At 35.5% G+C, this 22,258-nt stretch overlaps 2 protein-coding genes across 2 annotated transcripts; both read left to right on the top strand.

Moving 5' to 3' along the window:
* The first annotated feature begins 6,089 nt into the window (after positions 1–6,089).
* LOC142337114 (uncharacterized) lies at positions 6,090–6,561 on the top strand. Its single transcript, XM_075386210.1, has one exon. The coding sequence runs from the start codon at positions 6,112–6,114 to the stop codon at positions 6,457–6,459; it is 348 nt and encodes a 115-aa protein (XP_075242325.1). The 5' UTR covers positions 6,090–6,111; the 3' UTR covers positions 6,460–6,561.
* Positions 6,562–21,707: 15,146 nt separating this feature from the next.
* On the top strand, positions 21,708–22,111 carry LOC142336257 (uncharacterized). The gene has a single exon (XM_075384949.1). It carries the CDS (start codon positions 21,744–21,746, stop codon positions 22,089–22,091), a length of 348 nt encoding a protein of 115 aa, XP_075241064.1. The 5' UTR covers positions 21,708–21,743; the 3' UTR covers positions 22,092–22,111.
* Positions 22,112–22,258: the final 147 nt, after the last annotated feature.

Here is a 22,258-nt window from a genome sequence, read left to right as displayed (position 1 = left end):
TGGAATTTTTCAAAAATTTTTGTTTATTTTTTCAGGTTCCTTGTTCATTTATTTGGTTAATATTTCTCTGCCGCGTATTGGATGAGTGACTGATCTAGCAGAAGTTCAAAAGTTTTTCCGCGATTATTAGTTGGCGAGAAACTTGAGAGCTAAACAGGGCTCTTCACTTAAAAAATTTACACAAATATCTGCGGGTTTCAGGTTTTTTTTTGGTGGTTTTTGGTGGTTTTCCCAATCCATTTATTGTCCATAATTGGTCTTGTCTCTTGTTTAGTCAATGAAAATTCTTTGGATTTTGTCAGGACTTGTCCTGCTATGTTTTCTCCTTTGTCGAACAAAAATTTCGCTTTATCTCATTTTTCGACTTTTTCGACTTCGCGTGAAATCTTCAGGCTAATTTTTTTAAATTTTTTTTGTTCGCTCATTCTGCTCAAAGTGGTTTTAAACAGCATTTGCTCAGCAAAGCAATCTAGAATATATAGTATCAGTATCAAAAAACGGAATAATAAAATTGTAATGGGATAAAGCCCAATTTTAGACACCCGCTACTTGAACTTGGTTTTTTACAAGTCTTAATTACCATCTGTAATGCTTATTGGTATTAATAATACCCGCTGTGTCCTCTCATTAAAAAACAGGGGTATGTATGTTACGAACTAACTTTTGAAGGTATTATCTCGGTGTTTTACTGATCAATATTCAGAGTAATTAACTTGAATTTTCACCATTTTTCAGGGACTTTATAGATGTTTCATAGTGCAACTTATAGCGGATATAATTTGAATAAAATCAGCTAGTAATACCCTTTTATTGAGCGGTTCGGATTCGTGATATATTCGCTAGCTGCCTTGTTTTTTATTAGTTTTCGGTACTCAATCTAACTCTATGGTAGCCTTAGTGGTTTAATAAAGATTTTCCAGTTCGATCTTTAATTATTTTAACGAAATTAAAAAACAATATTCAATAAGAAGTTTTGCAAGTTTTAGTGAAGCTTCAAGAGATTGTTAGCAAGTGATTTTCAGGCTGGTTGTCCGGTGTTCTGGTGATCGTGGGTTCTGCAGAGTTGTACCTCAAGTTGTCTTGGTCCTTAGCAAATATTTACTGATCCTCAAGTTGGGCAATTTCCGGCTTTTGTACGTCTCGATGTTAAGTACGACTTCCGTATTAGCACCTACTTTATCAGCATATTTACTTCACCAATTTATGTTTTCTTAGAAAAGTGGTTTGAACAAAAGCAATGAAGTTAAAGAAGTTTAAACAATTTTAAAAGAGATGAAGTTTAAGTTAACTGTTGTTTCCATCTGCCCTTCTTAGATTCTAATTATTCTCCCTCAGTTACCCATTGTAAGGCGTCAACAGAGTCCTTCTGGGGCATAGGGATTACATTTGCACATTATTCTTCAAAAAATGTCTTATTAGAGACTAGGGGGATGGGTAGTTTCATTAAAAGTCCGTCTTTAACTGTTGAAATCTCTTAAACAAATTTGCATCATAAAACGAAAGGATGTCAGTCATGAGTATTGCCAATAATAGACGATCTGGGTTGTTCTTTTGGCTGTCATGGACTAAGTTGAGGATCATTATCAAAGATTTTTGTGGTACTAAAGAGATTGAAAGGCGTTTCTCAAGCAAATTTGGAATGGCATTAATATTTATTCTGAATGAATATAAGGCAGCTCGGTAACTTTTGATGTCTGCGTAAAGTGTAAGGAGTAATCAGGCTGATGTATCGAAGTTGAAGTTAAGTGGTTGTGTTGATTCTTGCATTTCCATGGATGCTGTTGTTCCATTCTGGTTATTGTCTGCAAATGGGAATTGTTCCTCAACTCGTTTCTGTTCCTGGTTTTCTTGCATTTCGTTTTGAACTTTATATATAAAATTCTGCCGGTTTGTCAGTAACTAAGAAAAATTTATCATCTGATTGGGCGCTGATATCTATGACATAGTCGTTAAGGCTGTTGAAACTGCTGGCTAATCTATCGATAGTTTCGGAGTTTAGAGACGTTCGTTGACAAGAGCCGAGAATCCCTGTGATTCCACCGCATCCTCCGCTGCTCATAGCAATTTCTGGTCCGAAGAGTCCATTTCCGGCATTTGCTGCTGCTATTGCGAGGGGGGTGGCTCTCTTTTGTCGATTTCTACTGTCTTCTTTGTTTCTGGTAAGGAGTTTTTTGGTCTCATTCCTCAGTTTATGCACTTCGATTTCATCTACTGTTTCATTGAGGATTTTCGAGTAGAGCCAGTCAACGTTGAACTTTTCCATCCGGTTTATGCACGGTTTGGTGTACATTTAGTCACAATATGCTGACGGGGTAGCCCATTTGTTGTTTAGTTCGGCAAGTAGCGTCTCTACTTGTTGTCGGATCGTGGAATTATAGCGAGGAAACGGGACTAAGAACTCAACATTGATAAACTTCTCAGTGATAAGGATCTTTCCTTCCTTATAAAAGATAATTCCTTGGGCTTGTGCTTTGTCAGTGTTGATCGGTGTCTCAAATGTAAGGCCGAAAAGTAAGAGATTTTCAACAAATGTAAGTAACATTTTCGTGTTTCAATAATAACAACCGTTTCAAGACAATCTTGTAGTGATATGGGTGATCTGGATGTTCAACTCAAGTCTATTAGTCTTTCCAGTGTTTAATTTCTCACTTATTTGGTATAATCAGGCTTCTGATTCTAATTTTCTCAATTTGTTTCTTGTTTTTTTGTATTTACTTGTTTCAGGTATACTTTACTTCTAGTTCATAAGTATTGATGTGTATTTTTTATTACAACTATAATTTTTCCAATGTTCATTGTTTTGCTATTGCTAATAGCCGCCGTCATCTCAGCCGGCTATTATTGCACGCCTATTTTTTTTAATCCAAAAAATTAGACTGTATTAGTGCTCTGTCTTTTTTTGTAAGATTTGTTCACACATTTGTCCATCACATTTATCAGAACCAGGTAAATTCTTCTGTTCATAAAGTTGCAATAATTTCCCTAAGCTGGTTTGTATGCGCAAAGAATGCTGAATTAGCTAGTTTGCTAGGACAGTTTAAATTCAAGGTTAACAGGCCAGTTTATAGACGTCTTGTGCAAGCTAGTGTTTCCCTTGTTCTCTTTTTTTTAGCTATGTTGGAAATGGCAACTTCAACTCCCAAAATTTGCAAATTGTTGAGAATTTTGTATTTTTGTTGATTTTTTTCATACCTCTGGAGGCCAGTGAAGTTTTTCACAAGCCTGTGCATGGTTAATGGGTACATTTTAGCAGCAAAAAGCTTGTTTCTGAGGACAACAGCTCCAAGAACTGCTCAATAATTTTGCCAATTTTTTTTACCAATTTAACCTTGGTCCTTCTTGCTGTTTGCCTGATATATGCCCAACCAGTTTTCTGCTAGCCTCCAGTGTAGTTTTTTGTGTGAATTTGGACCAGACTAATTTAGTTCTGAAGTTGTTAGAATAAAGAGATTAGACAAATTTGAGTCAGTACTTGATTTTTTTTAGTTTTCGTTGTCATTTTAGTTTTTGCGAGCCCAAATGGTCAATGAAACCTCTTTTTCAGTTTGGTGCTGCTTTTTGATTTAAGATATTGTGGTTTTTTAAAGAAATTGACACCAAGCTCGTCAATCTTAGTTATTTTGTTAATTCCTAGTTTCTTATATTTGTCGTTTTGCCTGCTTATTGCTTGTCTTCAATCACGATTTTGCTACGAGGCTAAGCTCTCTGCTCTCCCTCTTGTGCAATGTTGATTGAAAACATTGGTATTTACCATGCCGATACGAAGTGTCTAAATTTGAATTCTATTATCATTTCTGTTTGTTAATTTTTTAGTTAGCTAGATAAGTGTAATTGGTCTGCTGGCCAAGTTGAGAATTGTTTAGTTTTCAATTTGATTCTCTGGACTGTATTTCATCACTTGACCTGCCGTTTTTACAATTCAAAGATGTTCGCACTTTTTTTCGATTTTTTGACATGAGAAGTCATATTGCAGTTGTGAGTTTTAATCACGCTAGAGTACTAAGAGGATTGAAAGGCGAGTTGTTCTAAAGCGCAAAAATTTTGTCAAGGTGCTTTTAAATTGAAGTGAGAAATTGGTGTTTTGATTAATTATGAGCGATTTTTGTTTCACGTACGGGACTTTGAGTTCTGTTTTCGATGTTTTGCTATGCATTTTCTGCACGAATACTTTTAAAAAACGTGATACTTGTGTTCTAGAAAGGAATGGCTGCAGTTGTTTAAAGCCCTCAAAAGGCAACTAATGATTTTTATGACTTATGGTCTATTTGTTTTCTTGAAATATAAGTGGTTTTTTTAGATTTCGCCCGTTTTGGTAGTTATCTTGTTGTTCTTTTGCTTAGTCTTATTAATGAACTGTTTCAATGGCTCTAATTAGTGGTATTTAGGTTTATTTAAATAATTCAGTTGAAATCTAACGGTTTTAACGACTTTGACATTTACGGTATCAAGAAACTGATAATGATTTGTAGACGATTTTGCCTTCTTTTGTACTTTTTGTGCTGTAATAAGTTTTGTTTAATTCATTAAATTTTATAGTCGAACTGTTTAATGCGATTTTTCGCTTGACCGATTTTTCGTCTCACCCATTTGACTTTTCGTCGCACCCCCTCCCCCACCGCGCTGTTGCCCACTGTTGACCCCACTCAGCCCCCGGTGAGCCCCCCCCCCCCCCCCCCCCACCCCCAGTGGCTAACTACTGACGAACAACCGCTCGCTAAAAACACGCAAATTTTCACTTTTTTCAAGTTTTTTTGACATTTTTTTTCATTATCCACGTCTCTCAAGACGCAGGGGTCAGAAAACCTCCTTAAGGGTTTGATAATAAGATACCGAAAAATTTTTATTTTCGATGGAATAGTTTCCAACTTATTAGTTTTCACAAATTTTAGCGATTTTTTTAATGAAACTCGCAGTTTTCAAGTTTTTAAAAATTTTGTCATTTTTAAGGTTTCTCCAGCTTCAGGAGACAAGAAACCCCCTCGACGTTTTGACAATAGGCTACTGTATAGTTTCTAGATGTAATGACTTGTTTTTCAAGATTTTAGCATGAGTTTTAGCATTTTTTGAGAAAAAATCACATTTTCATTTTTTTGACATTTATTATCATTGTTCAGGTTTTTCAGCCTCAGTGGTCAGAAAACCTCCGTTAGGGTTTTATAGAAGGTTACTGTAAATTTTGTTGGCCATGGATTAGTTTTTAACCCTTTATTATCAAAAATTTTAGCAATTTTTTTCTAAAACTTGCAATTTTAAGTTTTTTGAAATTTTTTGTCATTTTTTAGGTTTCTCTAGCCTCATGAGCCAAGAAACCCCCTCTAGGGTTTGACAATAGGTTACTGCATTCTTTATGTTCCCTTTACCGGAATGTTTGATCCACTCTCAATTTTAATCAACAAAATTGTGCTTTGGAAATTTGATCGAAATAATTCAAGCACTTCGGAGTTTTCATGTCATTAAGAAATTTTAATTGATATCAAAAATTTAGTTGATTTTTTTGCTTTTAGCTGTTGTAAGTTTTGTTAAATTTTTGGCTATGATATGAATTAAAAATGGTTCGATAAAAATTGACGGCTATCAGCGTTGAACTCGTATAAGTTTTCATATTTGAACTTCCCAAAAAATGAACGTTAATTTTCAAACTTGGAAAGTTTTTGTTGCTAAGGCCTCCGGAGGATACTGGTTACTCATTTCTACGGAACAGAAATTGTCCAGCTTAAGGTTTCCGAACAAAAAAATTGTAAAATATTCATGTTTTCTTGAGAAGTTTTCGCAAAAACTGTTTAGTTAATTTGATGTTCTCGTTGTTTAGCTTTTAGTTCATTCTCAGGTAGATAATTAAGCGTAGGGACTTGCAGTTTCTCTAAGGTTTCGAATCTACAGTTTTGGTTTTGTCACAACAAGTATAGTCAAATGTGTGTGTCTGTAGTTACGGTCATCTGCGGTTTCTGTGCCTCTATATATGTAAATATTTTGTTCTCTGATCACATGAATCGTCAAGCAGCAAGCAGTGAGGGATTTGCCCCCTCTTGTGTTTCGGTGACATTCTCTAGTTTAGAAATAACAAACGACATTGGGTAATTTTCAGATTGAGTTGGCAACGAGCAATTAAAAATGAGCCAAGTATCCGAGCTAGCTTGCGTATATGCCTCCCTGATCCTGCAAGACGAGGGTCTGGAGATCTCAGCGACCAACATTAACAAATTAGTGAAGGCAGCTGAAGTGAGTGTTGAGCCGATTTGGCCGACTCTCTTTGCCAAGAACATGTCTTCTGACAGCATTGAGGCTCTTCTCTCCAATGTAGGCTCAGGAGCAGCAGTGGCCGCGGGTGGCGGAGGTGCCCCTGGTGCAGGCGCGGCTGCTGACTCGGGTGCAGATGCTGCAGAGGAGAAAAAGGAAGAAAAGAAAGAGGAATCCGAGGAAGAGTCTGATGATGACATGGGATTCGGATTGTTCGACTAGAGACCTGAAAGTCTTAATGTCATTCAGATTCACAGATTTGACTTCTACAGTAAAAGTAAATTGTATTTGTCAAATAGAATTTAATTGACGTTTTCAGACTAATTTTTTAGTGTTTAAGCTACTACAGTAAACGAGTGATAAAATGCATATTACGATTGGTTGGACTAATGTTGAGTCAATGTACTTGACTGTTGTGCAACTAACTTTTTAAATTGTCCAAGGGCATGGATCTTAGCCCATTTGAATGCTCGCATTAAGAATTTGGATGCTTCATGAGGGAAATATTTTTGATAGCCGCAAAGCGATGGCTTTCTTTGATCGCATTGTGGTTTTTATCGAGCCCTATGGCAAGGCCGAGATTGTTTATTTAAAGGGACACTTTGCAACTTTCCTGATAAAATCTCGAGCGATATTTCTCAAGAGTAAAGTATTTTTCCATTTGCTGAATAATTACTACGCTAGAGCAAAGAGACATGATGCTTAAGGTTCCTTCTCATTTTTTTAACAAAGATGGTAAAAACAGCTTTCTTCTAATTGCTTAGGGTCAATATTGTAGTGGCTTTTGGTAGCCATGAAAAAAATCAATGTAGATCTGGTCCCATTGCTGTAGAGGTGAGAACTTGATGGTGAAGACTAGGTCCAAGAATCCAAACATGACGCGCAAGATTTTTGAGCCCTCACTATTAGGAAGGAGGAACCCAGCCAAAATTTTCTTTTGTGCGCAGCTGTCGAATAGATCCTCGTTTTTTAAGGTATAGTTTTTCCTGTTGCTGAAAGCGTTATTTGTTCGGTGGATGTTAAAATTATGTTCAAATTTGGTGTGATTCTATTACCAGTTATGGAACCAATTATGCGCTCTTCTCTGCGCTATCGCTTTGCCGATGAAATTTGTCCATAAGAAGGTACCAAAATTGTTGCAACACATGCAGTATCTTGATGATGTTGTTGCCAGGAGACAGATGGATATGTCGTAAATGTTCCGAAAACGTAGTAAGGTTCAGTGATATGTGTTTTTATAAGAACAGCTTGCGAACTATTTAGGTAGCAAATGTTAAATGAAATCTAGTACGCGCAATAGACTGGAGATATCAGGTACTGAGAATGTTGTGTTTTGTCTGCAATATCAATGTTAATAATAGCCGCAAAGAGCTGGCTGGGGCTATTATTGGCCTTCTCTTGGTATTTTACAATTCAAAGAATTAGAATTGTATTGGGGCGCTGTCTTTTTACGACTCGGAGAGGAGTATTGGTGGAGCGTCCTTTTCATCGAGAAATTTTGGAGTGTATTTAAAACAGGATGTGAAAGTCAATGCCGCACATAAAATTTAACTTTTTAGGTCAATTGGCTGAACGGATTGAAAAGCAGAAAAAGAGAGTGATTTTTTGTTCATGCTGCGTTTTGGAGAAAGCGAGAAAAGTAGGTGTGAAAAAAATTTTGCTGAGTCAACAAAAACATTTTGGCTATTTCGAAACAATTGCGGCTATTTCGAAACAGTTTTACAATACTTTTTCGGCTAAATTGGTTGTTTTGAACCATATTACTTTTTGACCAGCCCAATCATACTATTTTTTTGAGAATGCAGATCTACGATGCTATTGCGGCTATTTTCTGGCAATCTGCCAGCTATGTTTTAGATAAATAGAAAATCTTGGACCTGAAAGACCCATTAGAGGTTTTGAGAAATTGTGTAGGCGCAGTTAAAAAGTGTTCTGTAAGAAGCAACTCGACCTCTGAAGTCATCAGAAACGGTCAAAACATTGAAGGCAACACGGTCAAAACATTAAGGACAGCTCATTAAGTAAAAACAGCATATATTGGTTCTATCTTTTAGTTGCTAAAAAGGTTCTTTTTCAAGTGTATTGAATGAAGAGGATTATAAGAGGATTTTCTGAGACTATATAAACAGATTAAGAAGGGGAGAGCGAGAGAAAATAAGTGAGAGATTGGGCTAGGCAGCGCTCTTCCACTTTCGCAGAGGAGTTTGCGTCAGCGTCTATTACAGTATCAAGTCTCTATTGCGCGCTGTTGAATTCCGAATTTACCTAAAGTACTGTCTCCCAACACCCGTACCTTACAATGAAAAAGATATCAGTCTTGGAAATCAAGAGCTTTGCTGAATTTTCTTCTTTTCGGGAGCTCTGTTTTGAGCTGTTATGACGTGAACACGGGAATTTTGCATTTGGAGTGTGTCAGTTCAAAAGAGCTTGATGATGCTACAGGAGTGTGATAGCCTAGTAGTCAGCGTGGAGATAGAAATGTGTAAAACAAACATTTCAACAAGTTTTGCTTTAATTTTTTCACATTATTTTTTTTTTTCAAATGTAGACTACGGATTTTTTCTTTGGATCACGTTTGTTAATGACTGCTAGTGATATTTGCTTTTTGAAAACTGTTCGTAACTCATTTTTACAGCGAAGTTTACTGTATAAAGCAAAATCTGAAAAATATTGGAGAAGATTTGATATAATTTTTGGATTTTTATGATAGATTGTTTAATCATTACTGATTCATTCTTAAATTTGAGTTTATCATCCTCAGAGATTTTAGTGTTAATTTGTTTGGACAGTTCAACCCTTCCATTCTGAAGCTTAGACCGAAATAATTTAAGTTTTGACCCAAATTTTTCCGGATAAATTAGGAAATGAAGCGAGGAAAGTGATTTAACAGGCAACTATAAACTTTCATGGAAAGAAATTTCATAGAGAAATTGAATTAAGTGTTGCTCCTGGTACGAATATTACACTGTGATGGAATTTTACACTAGTAAACTGCTGGTGATGTCGCTTTTCGCATATTAATACCGCGTTCGGAGGTCAGATTTTTCTCTCAGCCTTGGCTAGTTTTGTGCTACCCATCCCTATATAATACGGAATGTCCCTGGAAGTGAAAATATCTCCTTTTGTTCAAATGTATGAAGAGTTTCTAACATTTTATTAGTATCGTCTTTAGTGTTTTTTTTGTGTACGGAGACGATGTGCAGATCATTTTGGTGTAAGTTTCTAATGATTAAATTGTTTTAGATGTTTCTGGTGCGTTTATTGCTGAGACGCCAATTAGTATCTGGTTTGTCAGTTCGTCGACTGACAACAGATAGTGAAAATATTTCAAAAGAGGCCTCCGAAGATCAAAAAGAGACCAAGAGTAATACTGTTTCATCTGAATCGGAAAAATCTCAAATAGAAATTGACGGACCGAAAGGACCCGAACCAACTCGATATGGAGATTGGGAGCGTAAAGGGCGCTGCATAGACTTCTGATTTTTGCTTGTAGATTACTGTTTGCATTCTATAACTCTGCCAATTTAGTTTTGAGCTGTTTTCTGTGTCAAGAAAGTAGAGAAAGCATGTCAAAACATCAATATAGTAATTTAATAGACATTTATAGTTAAGTTCTCAAATCTGAGGATAGGTGAAATGCGTTTTGGTCTTCTGTAAATGTTGTTAACGCTTTTTAAGGGTAGAGCTTTTCGTTTGTTTTCTTGTTTTATGCTGCTTCATTTTTGGCCTATTATTTTTCTAATTGAAGGTTTATTTTTTATTTTCTATCGGTTTTTATGATTTGAGGAATGCTGTGTTCTGTGGTTTTTTTTTCAGTGGGGCGTATTTGCTCAGGATTTCTCTAGTTTTGGGTATTAACATACCATTGAACCCTTAGTTTCTTTTTATTCATTAGCTGTGATTTTGGTCTAAATGTAGTGGTTATCTGAGTCTGTCCCTTCGTGTTGTCGTGTCACTCAAATTTTTCGTTTCACATTATTTTGCTCTCAGCTGAAAAAAAAGTCATTGAAAGTAATCCATTTTATAATTCTTCCTTGTTCTGAGATTTTGAAATTTTACTATTTGAATAATTCAGAGGTGTGTTCACAGGAGTTTTCAAAATAGTTTTTCTTGATATGCTGTGGTTACTTACTTCGTCAAGTTTAACTTTAGCGACTATTAATTTGTATTTGATAGATTAATACTCTCTCCAATGGTTTGTCAGGTGTTTCTTCGAATTGAAAGGGCGCAAGTAGTGGTTATTTAACCGTTTCCCGGCTACGTTTTTAAATTGTTTGATCTGTCCGGTTTGACTTTTCGCTGCTTCGGCTTCTTTATTGTTGCGTGTGCTAAATCTCGTCATTAGCTGAATACAATCAATGACGGAAAATAACTGCTGAACATAAAGTGAGGATTAAACTCAACGTAATTTCACTATACCCTCACAATTTAAAGCAATTCATCCGTCATTTAGCTCTTCTAATTTTTTAAACAATTTTACAATTCGATGAATTTTACTGTATTGGGTGCTATCTTTAATGACCCGAAGTGGATTGTCTTTGGAGAATATATTTTTAATTAGCTGAGTGGAGCTTTTATGAGCCCGTTCTTCGATTTTTTATTTCGGCATTGACATATGACATGTTACTATGACATGTGACGTCACGCTCTCTTCAAATCAGTTCTTCGTTCATTCACTTATACAATTTATTGACTAAATTGCTTTCATGACATCTTTTTTTAGAGCTTGGAACGAGTATTGTGTTCTTTCAATTGAGAAATTTTTGGGTCACTTGCCTCACTCTCAAAATGACTTCTGAATGCTTTAATGGGACATTTTTGAAGGTTTTTGGGCAATTTTACGCTACATAAGTTTAAATGAATGAAAGGCATGGCAAGAATTATTTTCAAATGCATTTTTGTCTCATTCTTTTGATAGAGACTTTGAGACTACAATTTAACAATGCTACCGTCTTTTTTTCCAATAATCTGTCGATTATGTATAGTTATGTTCAAGCAAATTTTGTAGCAATTTTTGTTGTCTGACGATTTTAACTTCATCAAAAACGGGATGAGGTATAGCCCGGAGGGCATTAACTGGCTGAGCAGCTCTCTAGGAGCTTCACTGGGCTCAAAGTTTAAAAGTCAACGAAGGTGCTGAGAAGACGAAAAAAAATTATATGTAAAGGACGGATTTGGACCCTCTCACTGCGCCCCCTTCACCCCCGTTCTCAAGTCGTCGTTATTTTAGAATGAATTGTTTTTTTTTAGGTTTTTGGAGCCTTTTGGCACACTAATAGGTCTCTTTTTACTATCTTATTTTTTTTAAAGATGCGTCTGACTCTGTTAATTTTTCAGGCTTACTATGTTTCTGAAAAAAGAATTTGAATGTTTCAATCGGCTGTTACTAGCTTGAAGATGTGTTTTGCATTCCTATTTATTTTTTTCATTCCTATTTATGTTTTTCATTCCTATTTGTGTTTTTAATTCCTATTTGTTTTTCATTCCTATTTGTTTTTTATTCCTATTTATGTTTTTCATTCCTATTTGTTTTTTTATTTCTGTTTAGCTATTGTAAGTTTTTTCCAGCTGTCTGTAATCAGTCAGTTAAAACAAGAGATGCTAAATCTTGTATTGATAGTGCCTTTTGGTTCCGAAGTTTGTAAAGTTTTCAAAAAAATGAACTTCAATGTGATGGAGTATTTCGGCTTGTTTGGCAAGATCTGTTTACAAGGTCGATTGATTTTATAGTCAATCAGAATTCTAAATTAATTGTTCATTTTAACGCAAAAATAAAAAAATAGTTAGAAAAAATCAAGCAGTTGAACCGTGATATAGAAATATTTGCAATTTTTTGAGTAGAATGATTGAGCCTCTAATTTTCTTGAGAATTGATGTCCTGTTGTATTGTTCAATTGCCTCTATTTCTGGGTATAGAGTCGCTTAGAAGGTGATTTTTACAAGTTGATTAAAAGCAAGCTTTAAACTGGAATGAAGACAAAGATCGTTTTGGAGCTTCCTCAAATTTGGGCGATAATTTTTCATCTTTGTCTTCGTTTCAACTGAATTGCCCAGCTAGTTCAGCTAGAATACAGAATTCAATCTAAATTTTGTTCCCAATTCATTTTTTTGATATTTTACAATTCGATGAATTTTACTGTATTGGGTGCCAACTTTAATGACCCGAAGTGTATTGGGTGCCAACTTTAATGATTCTATTTGGAGAATATACATTTTTTAATTAGCTGAGTGGAGCTTTAATGGTTCCGTTCTTTGATTTTTTTATTTCGGCATTGACATATGACGTCTTATGACATGTGACGTCACGCTCTCTTCAAATCAGGTCTTCGTTAATTCACTCATGCAGTTTTTTGACTCAATTGCTTTCATGACATCATTTTTTAAAGCTTGGAACGAGTATTGTGTTCTTTCAATTGAGAAATTTTTGGGTCACTTGCCTCACTCTCAAAATGACTTCTGAATACTTTAATGGGACATTTCCGAAGGTTATTTTGGGCAATTACCTCTTTTTCTGGGTATAGATTTGCTGAGAATGTGATTTTTACAAGTTGATTAAAAGCGAGCTGTAAACTGTGGAATGAAGACAAAGATCGTTTTGGAGCTTCCTCAAATTCGGGCGATAATTTTTTCATCTTTGTCTTCGTTTCAACTGAATTGCCCAGCTAGTTCAGCTAGAACACAGATTGCAATCTTAATTTTGTTCCCAATTCGTTCCATTGAAATAGTAATTTTGTTTATCCAAATTTTGCTATAAGTTGTGTTTGCCACTTGTGTGTTTTCATTTTACTTTCAAACGTTTTTTTAACATGGTTAATAATCTCAATGTACTGGAATTTAAAATCGCTGTTAAGCATTTCCATCTAGCCCAACGATAACTCACGGGCAAATAAGAATGACTGATTCATTGTGAAGACGTTTTCGTTTTGCATTCGATGAAATGTAAGTAGATAGTTACGGGAATAAAGCAGATTTTATGGTTGATAACGCTGAAAAGTATCACAAAATATATTACTCCTTTTTAAGTTTTAAATAATTGATTTGTAGCTCAGACAATGCAATGTAAATTTTGTACTTTCCAGAAGACTCAAGTTAAAATATGATTTTGCTAACAAAAATTAATTAAATGGCTTGAGATCGTTATGCCACTGTAACACATTTCCTGCCCAAGAATCATTACAGGTCTGCTATGTACACATTTAGAAAACAGGCCGATACCGGATTTCGCTCACCAAAATCTGGGATTCGGTCTAGGCATTTTTAAAGCAACATGCGATATTGCAATCTTCAAATTGTGCATCCGTTCAAATACCGGATTTGATTGCAATTTGTGTACGTTTTTCCCCCGAACAATCCGATTAATTGCTCTCGAACGAAGTATGAATCAATTATTTCAAACGTGTCTTTTTTAATAAAAAATTTTTGCTGGACGCTTTTGTTCTTGACAATTTTTGACTTCTTGATCGATTTTTTTCACATTTCAGTTCTTCATTTTTTGTGATCTAAGGTGCTTTTGGTCAAGTTCGTTGGTTCGAACCCGTGGGGAAAGTTTTTTACATCCATAAAACATTTCTAAGCTACGCCACCTCTAAATTAAATTGCCCTCGTCTGTCGTTCGAGAGCAATTCATCTGACGTTAGTCGGTTTATGTTTGAGCCTTCATTTTGAGTTTAATTAAAATTAAGTTTCCAAATGTTTATAGTTTCTTTATTCTTGTGGAAACCACTTATCAAGCAATTCATCTACGTAACAGTTGGTAAAATTTGCGGAAAACACTTCCATGTTTGTTTAGAATTTGCTAACATAATTTTTTAATAAGTTTGTATTAATCGTCATCTAAGTAAGTAGCACAACTTGTTGATCAAGATTGAACTAAGATGAGCGCTTATTCTGTAAAATATCAATGTATTCCAGAAGGTATCAAAATATTAGCCAATGTTTTGGTTGAACCAATGTTTGACATAAATTACATCCTATTAAGTATAAATATCTCCGTAAGCTAAATTCGGTTTTCAAATCTCGAATTATGCTTCCAAAGTATTTCCTTAAATGGAAATAAAAATCCTTCAAATTGACGTAAGGGAAACCCGTTTTGAAAGAATCTCGCCATGTGTTAGGATTATAAAACTGATTCCGCTCACTAGTCCAAGTAATTTTACTCACCGCCAAATTTTGATCTGTATGAACTTGAGTGTGACATTTTGAATAACTTCATAACGACATTCAAACTTTGGCGGAAATAATTTGGTTAATAGGGAAAATTGGACTGGAACGTTTGAGCAAAGAAACGGTGAGTTCTCTCAACTTCCTGTATGACTAAAGATCTCGTGTATTAAACTCTTCGAATTGTGTTTGTATTATAAATAAAATGTAGCCTAATATCTTATGTATCCTATCGCTTGAGTTTTTAGCTTCTTGAGATGTTAGTACACTGCTTCACGTGTGTGAAAGCAACTGGTATCAAAATTAGAGAAAAATTGATGAAGCTAATTGAAAAGTAGTGAAGCTCACGGGGACATTTCGAAAGACTTTTTTCAGAAACAATTTTTCCGCGTAGTACAAACAGAATAGTTGAGAACCCTGAGGTCACATTCTTATTCGAAGCGCGTATTTTTTTAAAATCTTTTGCCGTTTTTTTTCAAATATTTGAAGCTCCAATATTTGAAGCTAATTTCAAAGTTGACCTGCCTAAATTTTTTTTGCGGGCTTATCATCGTCTGATCTTAGTAGCACGGTAACGCTCTGTTGTTAGGATGTTGATATTCTAACTGCAATTGTATTTTAAGACCTGAACGCCAAAATAAGTTGTTGAAAATCTTTCCCTCTTATCCACCTGTTATTTTAAAAATTATTTTTTGCTGATAAAAAAGACTTTGTTATGCGCAATATATTGGATTCTATATTGCCTTCGACTGTGCAGATACAGAGCATCTGCAAATCAATATTTTTATAAAGCATGATGTTCTTTAAAAAAATTGCTTTGGTGATATGAACTTGGAGAAGGTCTGCGAAGTTTTTCGATCTTCCATGAAATGACTGACTAACCTCGCTCTCCAAAAAAATTGTGCGGTGAATTTATTTTTGTAGATGATTTGATATCAATTGGAAGGCATAGTTAACTGATTTCTGTATTAAGTTAATTTTTTTTCAAAGCGAAGAAGCTTCAAGAAAATTCTGGAGTCAAATTTCAACATTTGGATGTTAGTGTTGGTCGGTGTAAGTCGGACGTATGATAATTCAGCACCAATGTTGTACTGTTTTGGTTAATTTGAGTAACATTTTCATCGAAAATTAAAAGAACTGTTCTATAGATCTGTGCAACTCCCCTTTGGCCGAAGCCTCAGGTATTTAGTCATCAGACCTTCAGAGGAATGAATTCCAAGCCAAGAAGACCAGAGCATCGGTGCTAAGACCATCTGGGGATAGCTCCTTGATGAGTTGAATCCCGTGAGCCTCAAGTCTCCTTTAAACCATCTTTCGGGACATAGCAGAGCATGTGTTGTTTGGACCAAACAGTTAGTGTAGTCTCTCTTTATCTTTTAGCTCTGCGATCACAGTTGCAACACTACTCTGTGATATTATTTCTGTGACTATCACTACATCTGTCTTGGGGGACATGGAAGCACATTGCTGAGGCAAAAACTTGAGGAGGGTTAGTAACCCAGGTTGTAGACGTGATCCGTAACCTCCACGTGGTGCCCCCGGGTAACTACCGTTAGCTCAGTTAGTGGAAGTTAGCTAAGCGGATAGGCTGAGGATGTGCCCTAAGCAAGCCACCTTGGACTCAAAAAAATGCTGTGAATTCCTGCCAGTCCGATACTCATAGCGCATGCAAAACAGCCTGAGATGAAGGAGTTGAGGCAGAGCTTAGAATAGCGCCCTAGAAAGAAGGGAGCAAAAGTGGTTGTTGGTGGGACCGTGTGAACAAAAGTGGCTCTTGTAGTCATGTCTCGTCGTTTTCTACCTGGTGGAAATGTCTCCAAGGATCGAAAGATGGTAAAAGTTAACTGATTCGAAAGTAAACAAAGTAACGAAAGTAAAATCGAGACTAGTAGATGAAGTTTTGATCGTTTAGTAGTGATTTGGCTAGACTCCAATTAAAGTGTCTTGCGAACTCTAATCGACCAGAAACCTTTGGTAGTAAGCGACGGACGCAGGGCGAGTGTGGCTGAGATGTGAAGGAGCTTGGGATGATTGCTACACTGTATTCACTGAAAGTTGATGAGTAATGGATGAGAAAACTGTGTGTGAGATCCCTGCGCACAATTAGTATCTGAAATGAAAGTCTTCTAGTAGGAAGTACTGTATGGTCCAGACAAGATAGATCTATAGTAAACGTTTTTTCCTCCTGCCAAAGTTCGAAACGCAATGTAGAAAGATTGGTTGCATCTGATAGCTTATGATGTGTACATTTTCATTGTGATAAAGTTCTTAAAAATTTTGGTTTTCGTCAGCAACGCCCATTGCTGTTTTTTCAGAATGTTACTGCAATTACTGAAAGTTAAGAGTTTTTTTAATTTTTGCCTTTCTTTTTTGAATATCCGCTGGCATCATCTCAAACGACTATTATTTAGGTGTTCCATTTTATCCAAAGTATTAAATTGTATTGATTATCTGTCCCTGCTTTGTAAAATGTCTTCACACATTTTTGATTAACACAGATCGTTAATTGTGCTACGGACCGGTATTTAAGTTGTTTGTTGCGCTGATGTAAAATTGGCGCTGAAGTTTTCAAGGACATGACTTCAATGTTAAAAGCCCGGTGGTCAAAATTTCTGATCACAATGGTTTTTTTTTCAAGCTTTTACTCGGTTTCTTGAGGTTTTTGATCAGTTCTTCTTTACTTCACGTAAATTATAAAAGTCTTGTTAAAAATGTATATGTTGATGGTTTTGTCATTTGCACACTCATTTGCAAAAATTACACCTGAATCACAATATAACGTGCTAAATTATTTGTTCTGGGAGTCGAAACACTCGTGTTTGATCCACTATTTGTAGCTAATTTCAATTTGGCCTGCCTTAAATTTTTTTGCAAGCTTGTCTTCTGATATTAGTAGGAAAATAACGATACGTTATATGATAAAGATACGAATATCATAATACGATATGATAAGGCGGATAATGATACGAATATTCTAAGCGCGATTGTATTTTAAGACTTACAAGCACCAAAGTAATTTGTTGAAACGATTTTGCCTGTTTTCCACCTGTTATTGTAAAAAGTTGGCACGAAGGCCTTGTTAGGCGCAACCTACCGGATTCTTTGTTGCCCTCAATTGTGGAAATAGGGTGATTATTTATAAAATTATGCAAGTACTATGGTAAAAGCTAATTTTTGAGTTTGCACGTTTTTGTTGGTCATTTTGTTAGCACGTGGGTTTTTTGACAGGTCTCGTAAGTTTCTATAAGGTTTCGAATGTTTATTTATTCTGTTTAATCGTAGTTGTAAGTATCCATAACAGGAAAACATTTTCAAACATTTTTTTCTAAAATTATTAGTTTGTCGCTTATTGGTATTGGTTTTAGGGAGTGGAAGACTTTTTTTCTGGCCGTCTGCCAGCTGTTTTTTGTTTAATAGCCCCCCTCCCTCAGCTTTTCAGCAGACTATTTTAGTGCTCCGTTTTTTACAATCGAACACATTTGGATTGTATTGGTGTGCTGCCTTTTTTAAGATCTGTGCACGCTTTTTTCGGCTTTTTCACGTTAGTGGAAATTAGAGTGCTGATTCTAATCACGCTGGAGTAGTAAAGGGAGAGCAAACGCGGGTAGGTTTGCATCCTGATTTTTTTTCAAGTACCTTTAAAGTTGAATAAGAAATTTGTATTTGAATAGTTTTTAGGTTTTTGTAAGCAAATTTTTTTCACGTGCGGCAATTGGACTGCTGTTTTTAGCTTCTCTTCTCTTGTGCTATTAATATGACAAATGTTTTCTAATGGTGCCTATTTGCAACTGCTTCATCTCATCGACGTGCTGCTAATGCTTTTTAACTCTGACACTATTTGTTGTCGTAAAATATTAAAATTTTGATTTATGACCTTTTTTTAATATCCGTTGTCTCGTCACCTTGTATTGTGGTTAGGTAATGTGTTATTTCTGTTTCATTATCACCTAGTATCATTAATGGCAGTATCATTGGTTGTTAGTTAGGCATAAAGGAACATGATTAAATAAACGTTTGAGTTTATGGATGTTTGTTTTCTAGACTGAGACACTATTTGTTCTCAAAAAATTTTCGTGATTTTTTTTCTAATTTTGAGCGTATTTGAACTTTTTTGTCTTACAATTTAATTTTATTAGGTACAGGTCTCATTATGACCTGTTAACCGTTTTATCGGCCTTCTAGTGCGGCGTAATTTTATTCAATTTATGGGCTCCATGTATTTTGCTAACATTCCGATCCACTGTGATACCATTTGCTTTTGAAACGTTGAGGTGAATTTGCGAATCTTGCTTCCTTTTGTAGCTCTATTGTCACTTTCAGCTATTAGGACTACTAAAAAGTATTTTGGCTTTTAAAGTTCTATTATATGCTGTAGTTAAGGGTCGTTAATTGCTCTTGAATGAAGTTCATAGTAAACATGTGTGTCTTTTTTATGCAAATTTTTCGCTTGACAATTTTGCGCTTTTCTTCCAGAACATTCTTTGACTTCTCAAGTGACTTTTTCACGCTTTCGTTCTTCATTTTTCAGTAATCTACTATTGCTCTCACTCCGAAGTAAAGCTTGTTGCTAATATAAATTGGTTGCAGCACAGCAAGAATAAGGTTCTGATGGCGCAGTTGGAAGTGCTTGGGGTCACTGTTCGGGAGGTCAGTGGTTCGAATCCGGGCAGGGAAAGATTTTTTTGCACTCATGAAGAAAAATTGATCTAGGCTATAGCCCCTGAATTAGATTGCCTCGCCTGTCGTTCAAGAGCAATTCTTCCGACTTTTGTCGGTTTATGTTCTCCTTGTTTGGTGCCACTACTTTTCAGAGTTTGTGATTTTTGCCAATTATCTTCCTTTTTTGCTTTGTCTGTCATTGCTTCCCACGAGGTTGTTGTATTTTGTATCCATTCTAAGGACGGATAAAGTCAGTATTTTCAAAAATTGTTACTTTCAGGGATTCTAAAACGGTATATTCTCTAATTGTTTTTGGAGTTTTTTGTTCATTTTGCGAATATATTGTCAGGGGCTTTGTTGACTGTCTTAGATTGATGTAGCTGTGAACATATTGTCTGGTCAATAGTTAATTCAGTTTTTTGGATTGGAGTTCGGGTCTTGTTCTTCTGTTTTTTTTTTCAATTCAAGAAATTTGAATTGTATTGGTTTGCTGTCTTTGAGATCGGTTCAAATTTTTTGACTTTTTTCTTGTCAATGAGATGTCAAATTGCAGTCTTGGTTTTATTCATGAGTGAAAATCGAGTACTTAAAAGTCTTGACTTCTTTCGAAGTGCTTTTCAAAGTTAAATGAGAGAATAGTGTTTAATCTGATTTGTGGTTTTCAGCTCAATTTAATGTTTAGTCTCATGGGGAACTCTGAGAAGGTCTTATGATTTTTTATATCGAACAGTTTTCATTTCTTTGACACCACTTGTCCAAGTCTATGAGTTATGTTGCGGATTTTGCCCCTTCTTGGTAGTTTTTTTGATCTGTTACTCCTTATTTAGTTTTCATTGGGTTTTTTGTTAGGCATTATTGAATTTATGACTGAAAGTTTTTAAATTCAAAGCTGCAAGTTTAACGACCTTGACACGAATTGTTTTCAAAATTTAATTACGGTTTTTTATGACCCTTTTAATTTATTTTTTTTTGTCCTGTCGGTTAGTCTTATTAATGATATGTCTTATTTGCTTGCTCTCCCTTTAGGCGTAATTAGACTTTTTAATGATTTAGGTTATTTTGGTTATGGTTCGAATTGTTCGAAAGTTCGTATTTTCTTTCCATTGATTATAGTGCAATAGATATTGAGAATTTCGATTTTTAGTTGCGTGCTTCATAGACTTTGATGCCACTTACTATCAATAACATTCGTAAAAAAAATCATTTCTTGCGTGATGTGTGCGTTGTCCTTTCATTTTGTCTGCAGTGGTTTTCTACAAAGTTGTTGTTTGCTGTCAAAACTATCATTTGTCAAAATTTGTTGAGGCTGACGTTGTTGGGAATAATTACTTCGATAACACTTTTTCTAAATTAAAATAAACGAATTTTTTTTTTCGATTTAGAGTTTTGCTTACTTTCATGAATGTCTTGGTGTTTGTTTGGTTTGTTATCGGAGACTGTTCGTTTAAGGTGGCTGATATCAATGTCTTCAGTTGCTTCAATTCTTTGAACTGTAATTCAGGACTTATCTTGCTATCTTTTATTTTACTTTGTCGAACAAAAAATTTGCTTTGCCTTTCACTTTACCTTAGTTCGCTTTACGTTTCGCTTGACCTTAGTTCACAGCTTGTTCAACATTTTGCATAATTTTTTATTTCTCTTAACTAGTTTTCGTCTTCGCTTTTAAATAGAAGTTGCTCAAAGCAATCTAAAGTGAACAGAATCAGTATCGAAAACTAAATGAAATTAGAAACGGGATATACCCATAAAGTCCAATTTTGGATGCCCGCTACTTGAACTTTGTTTTTATGTCTCTGTAAACATCTCTATAGCATTTTGGTGTTGATACTAGCCCTTGCATCTTCTCATTAAGAAACAACAGGGGTCTGCATAACTACGAAATCCAATCAAAATCATTCGCACTTTCAAAATGTTTTTGTACAACATTTAATTTTTTTCATTGTTTTTCTGTTTCTTCAATCCCAGTCGTTGTTATGGGAATCAGTGGCTACTTTTTGCCGACAATCTGCCGGTTATGTTTTGTTTTCTTTTTGTAATTGCATTAATAATTTTCAATTAATTCAATGTTATAGGCAGTCGAAGCGATATCTAATTTGGCTTATATTACTTGGCTGATAATTGCTTCCGGTAGTTTTTTGCAGAGTGTGATATAGAGTTTTTGGCCTGACATCTTTTTGCAGCCAGCAATGGGACAGATTCGGGGTGTTTTTCTTTCTGAAAATGACTTTCACCTGTTTCATAAAGAAATAATGCAATTCACTTATTAAAGAGTTTTTGTTTAACCTACGTTCAATTCTGTTTGATAGATTTCAGTCAAAATTTTGAAGATATTAAAAAATTCCAACTCCTTTTTGCGCCCCGTAGCATTTAGTTTCAAAAAGTGACAATTAGTGTAAATTAGGATTCAAATTGTGAACTCTCCAAATGTATGCAATATCTCTGCTGCCATCATTTGCTGTCCTACAATAATGGTTAGAAGTCTGAAATAACTTTATTGTTGAACACAACTAACTACTAGGCGAGGATTTGCTCAAATTCTAATTTTATCTAATCACGTGAAGGCAGCAATTATTTGGTCTGATTGTCTTTTTTGTAGTCAAAATAATGAGTATTGCTTCTTATGATAATGTTTGTAATTTTTTTGTCAGTTTAATCAGCTATGGCTGTTTCAGATTTTTGTGTTGAAAATGAGCCAAGTATCCGAGCTAGCTTGCGTGTATGCCTCCCTGATCCTGCAAGACGAGGGTCTGGAGATCTCAGCGACCAACATTAACAAATTAGTGAAGGCAGCTGAAGTGAGTGTTGAGCCGATTTGGCCGACTCTCTTTGCCAAGAACATGTCTTCTGACAGCATTGAGGCTCTTCTTTCCAATGTAGGCTCAGGAGCAGCAGTGGCCGCGGGTGGCGGAGGTGCCCCTGGTGCAGGTGCGGCTGCTGACTCGGGTGCAGATGCTGCAGAGGAGAAAAAGGAGGAGAAGAAAGAGGAATCCGAGGAAGAGTCTGATGATGACATGGGATTCGGATTATTTGATTAAATATAATCTTCTCGTCACAATTTGTTTTTCTACTAATGAGTGAGTTAGGTAAAACGATTTTTTTTCGGTAGAAGAGTCGTCATTTTTTTTTAAGTTATTGACATCATCAAAGGTTTCAAATAGCAGCGGGTAGATTTTAAGATTATTTGCTTTCTTTTTAGTTTGAA

This window comes from Convolutriloba macropyga, chromosome 3 (genome assembly GCF_964194025.1).
Source record: "Convolutriloba macropyga chromosome 3, txConMacr16.3, whole genome shotgun sequence".
NCBI classification, from domain to species: domain Eukaryota; kingdom Metazoa; phylum Xenacoelomorpha; order Acoela; family Convolutidae; genus Convolutriloba; species Convolutriloba macropyga.
This window is presented reverse-complemented; position numbering and strand designations above follow the sequence as displayed.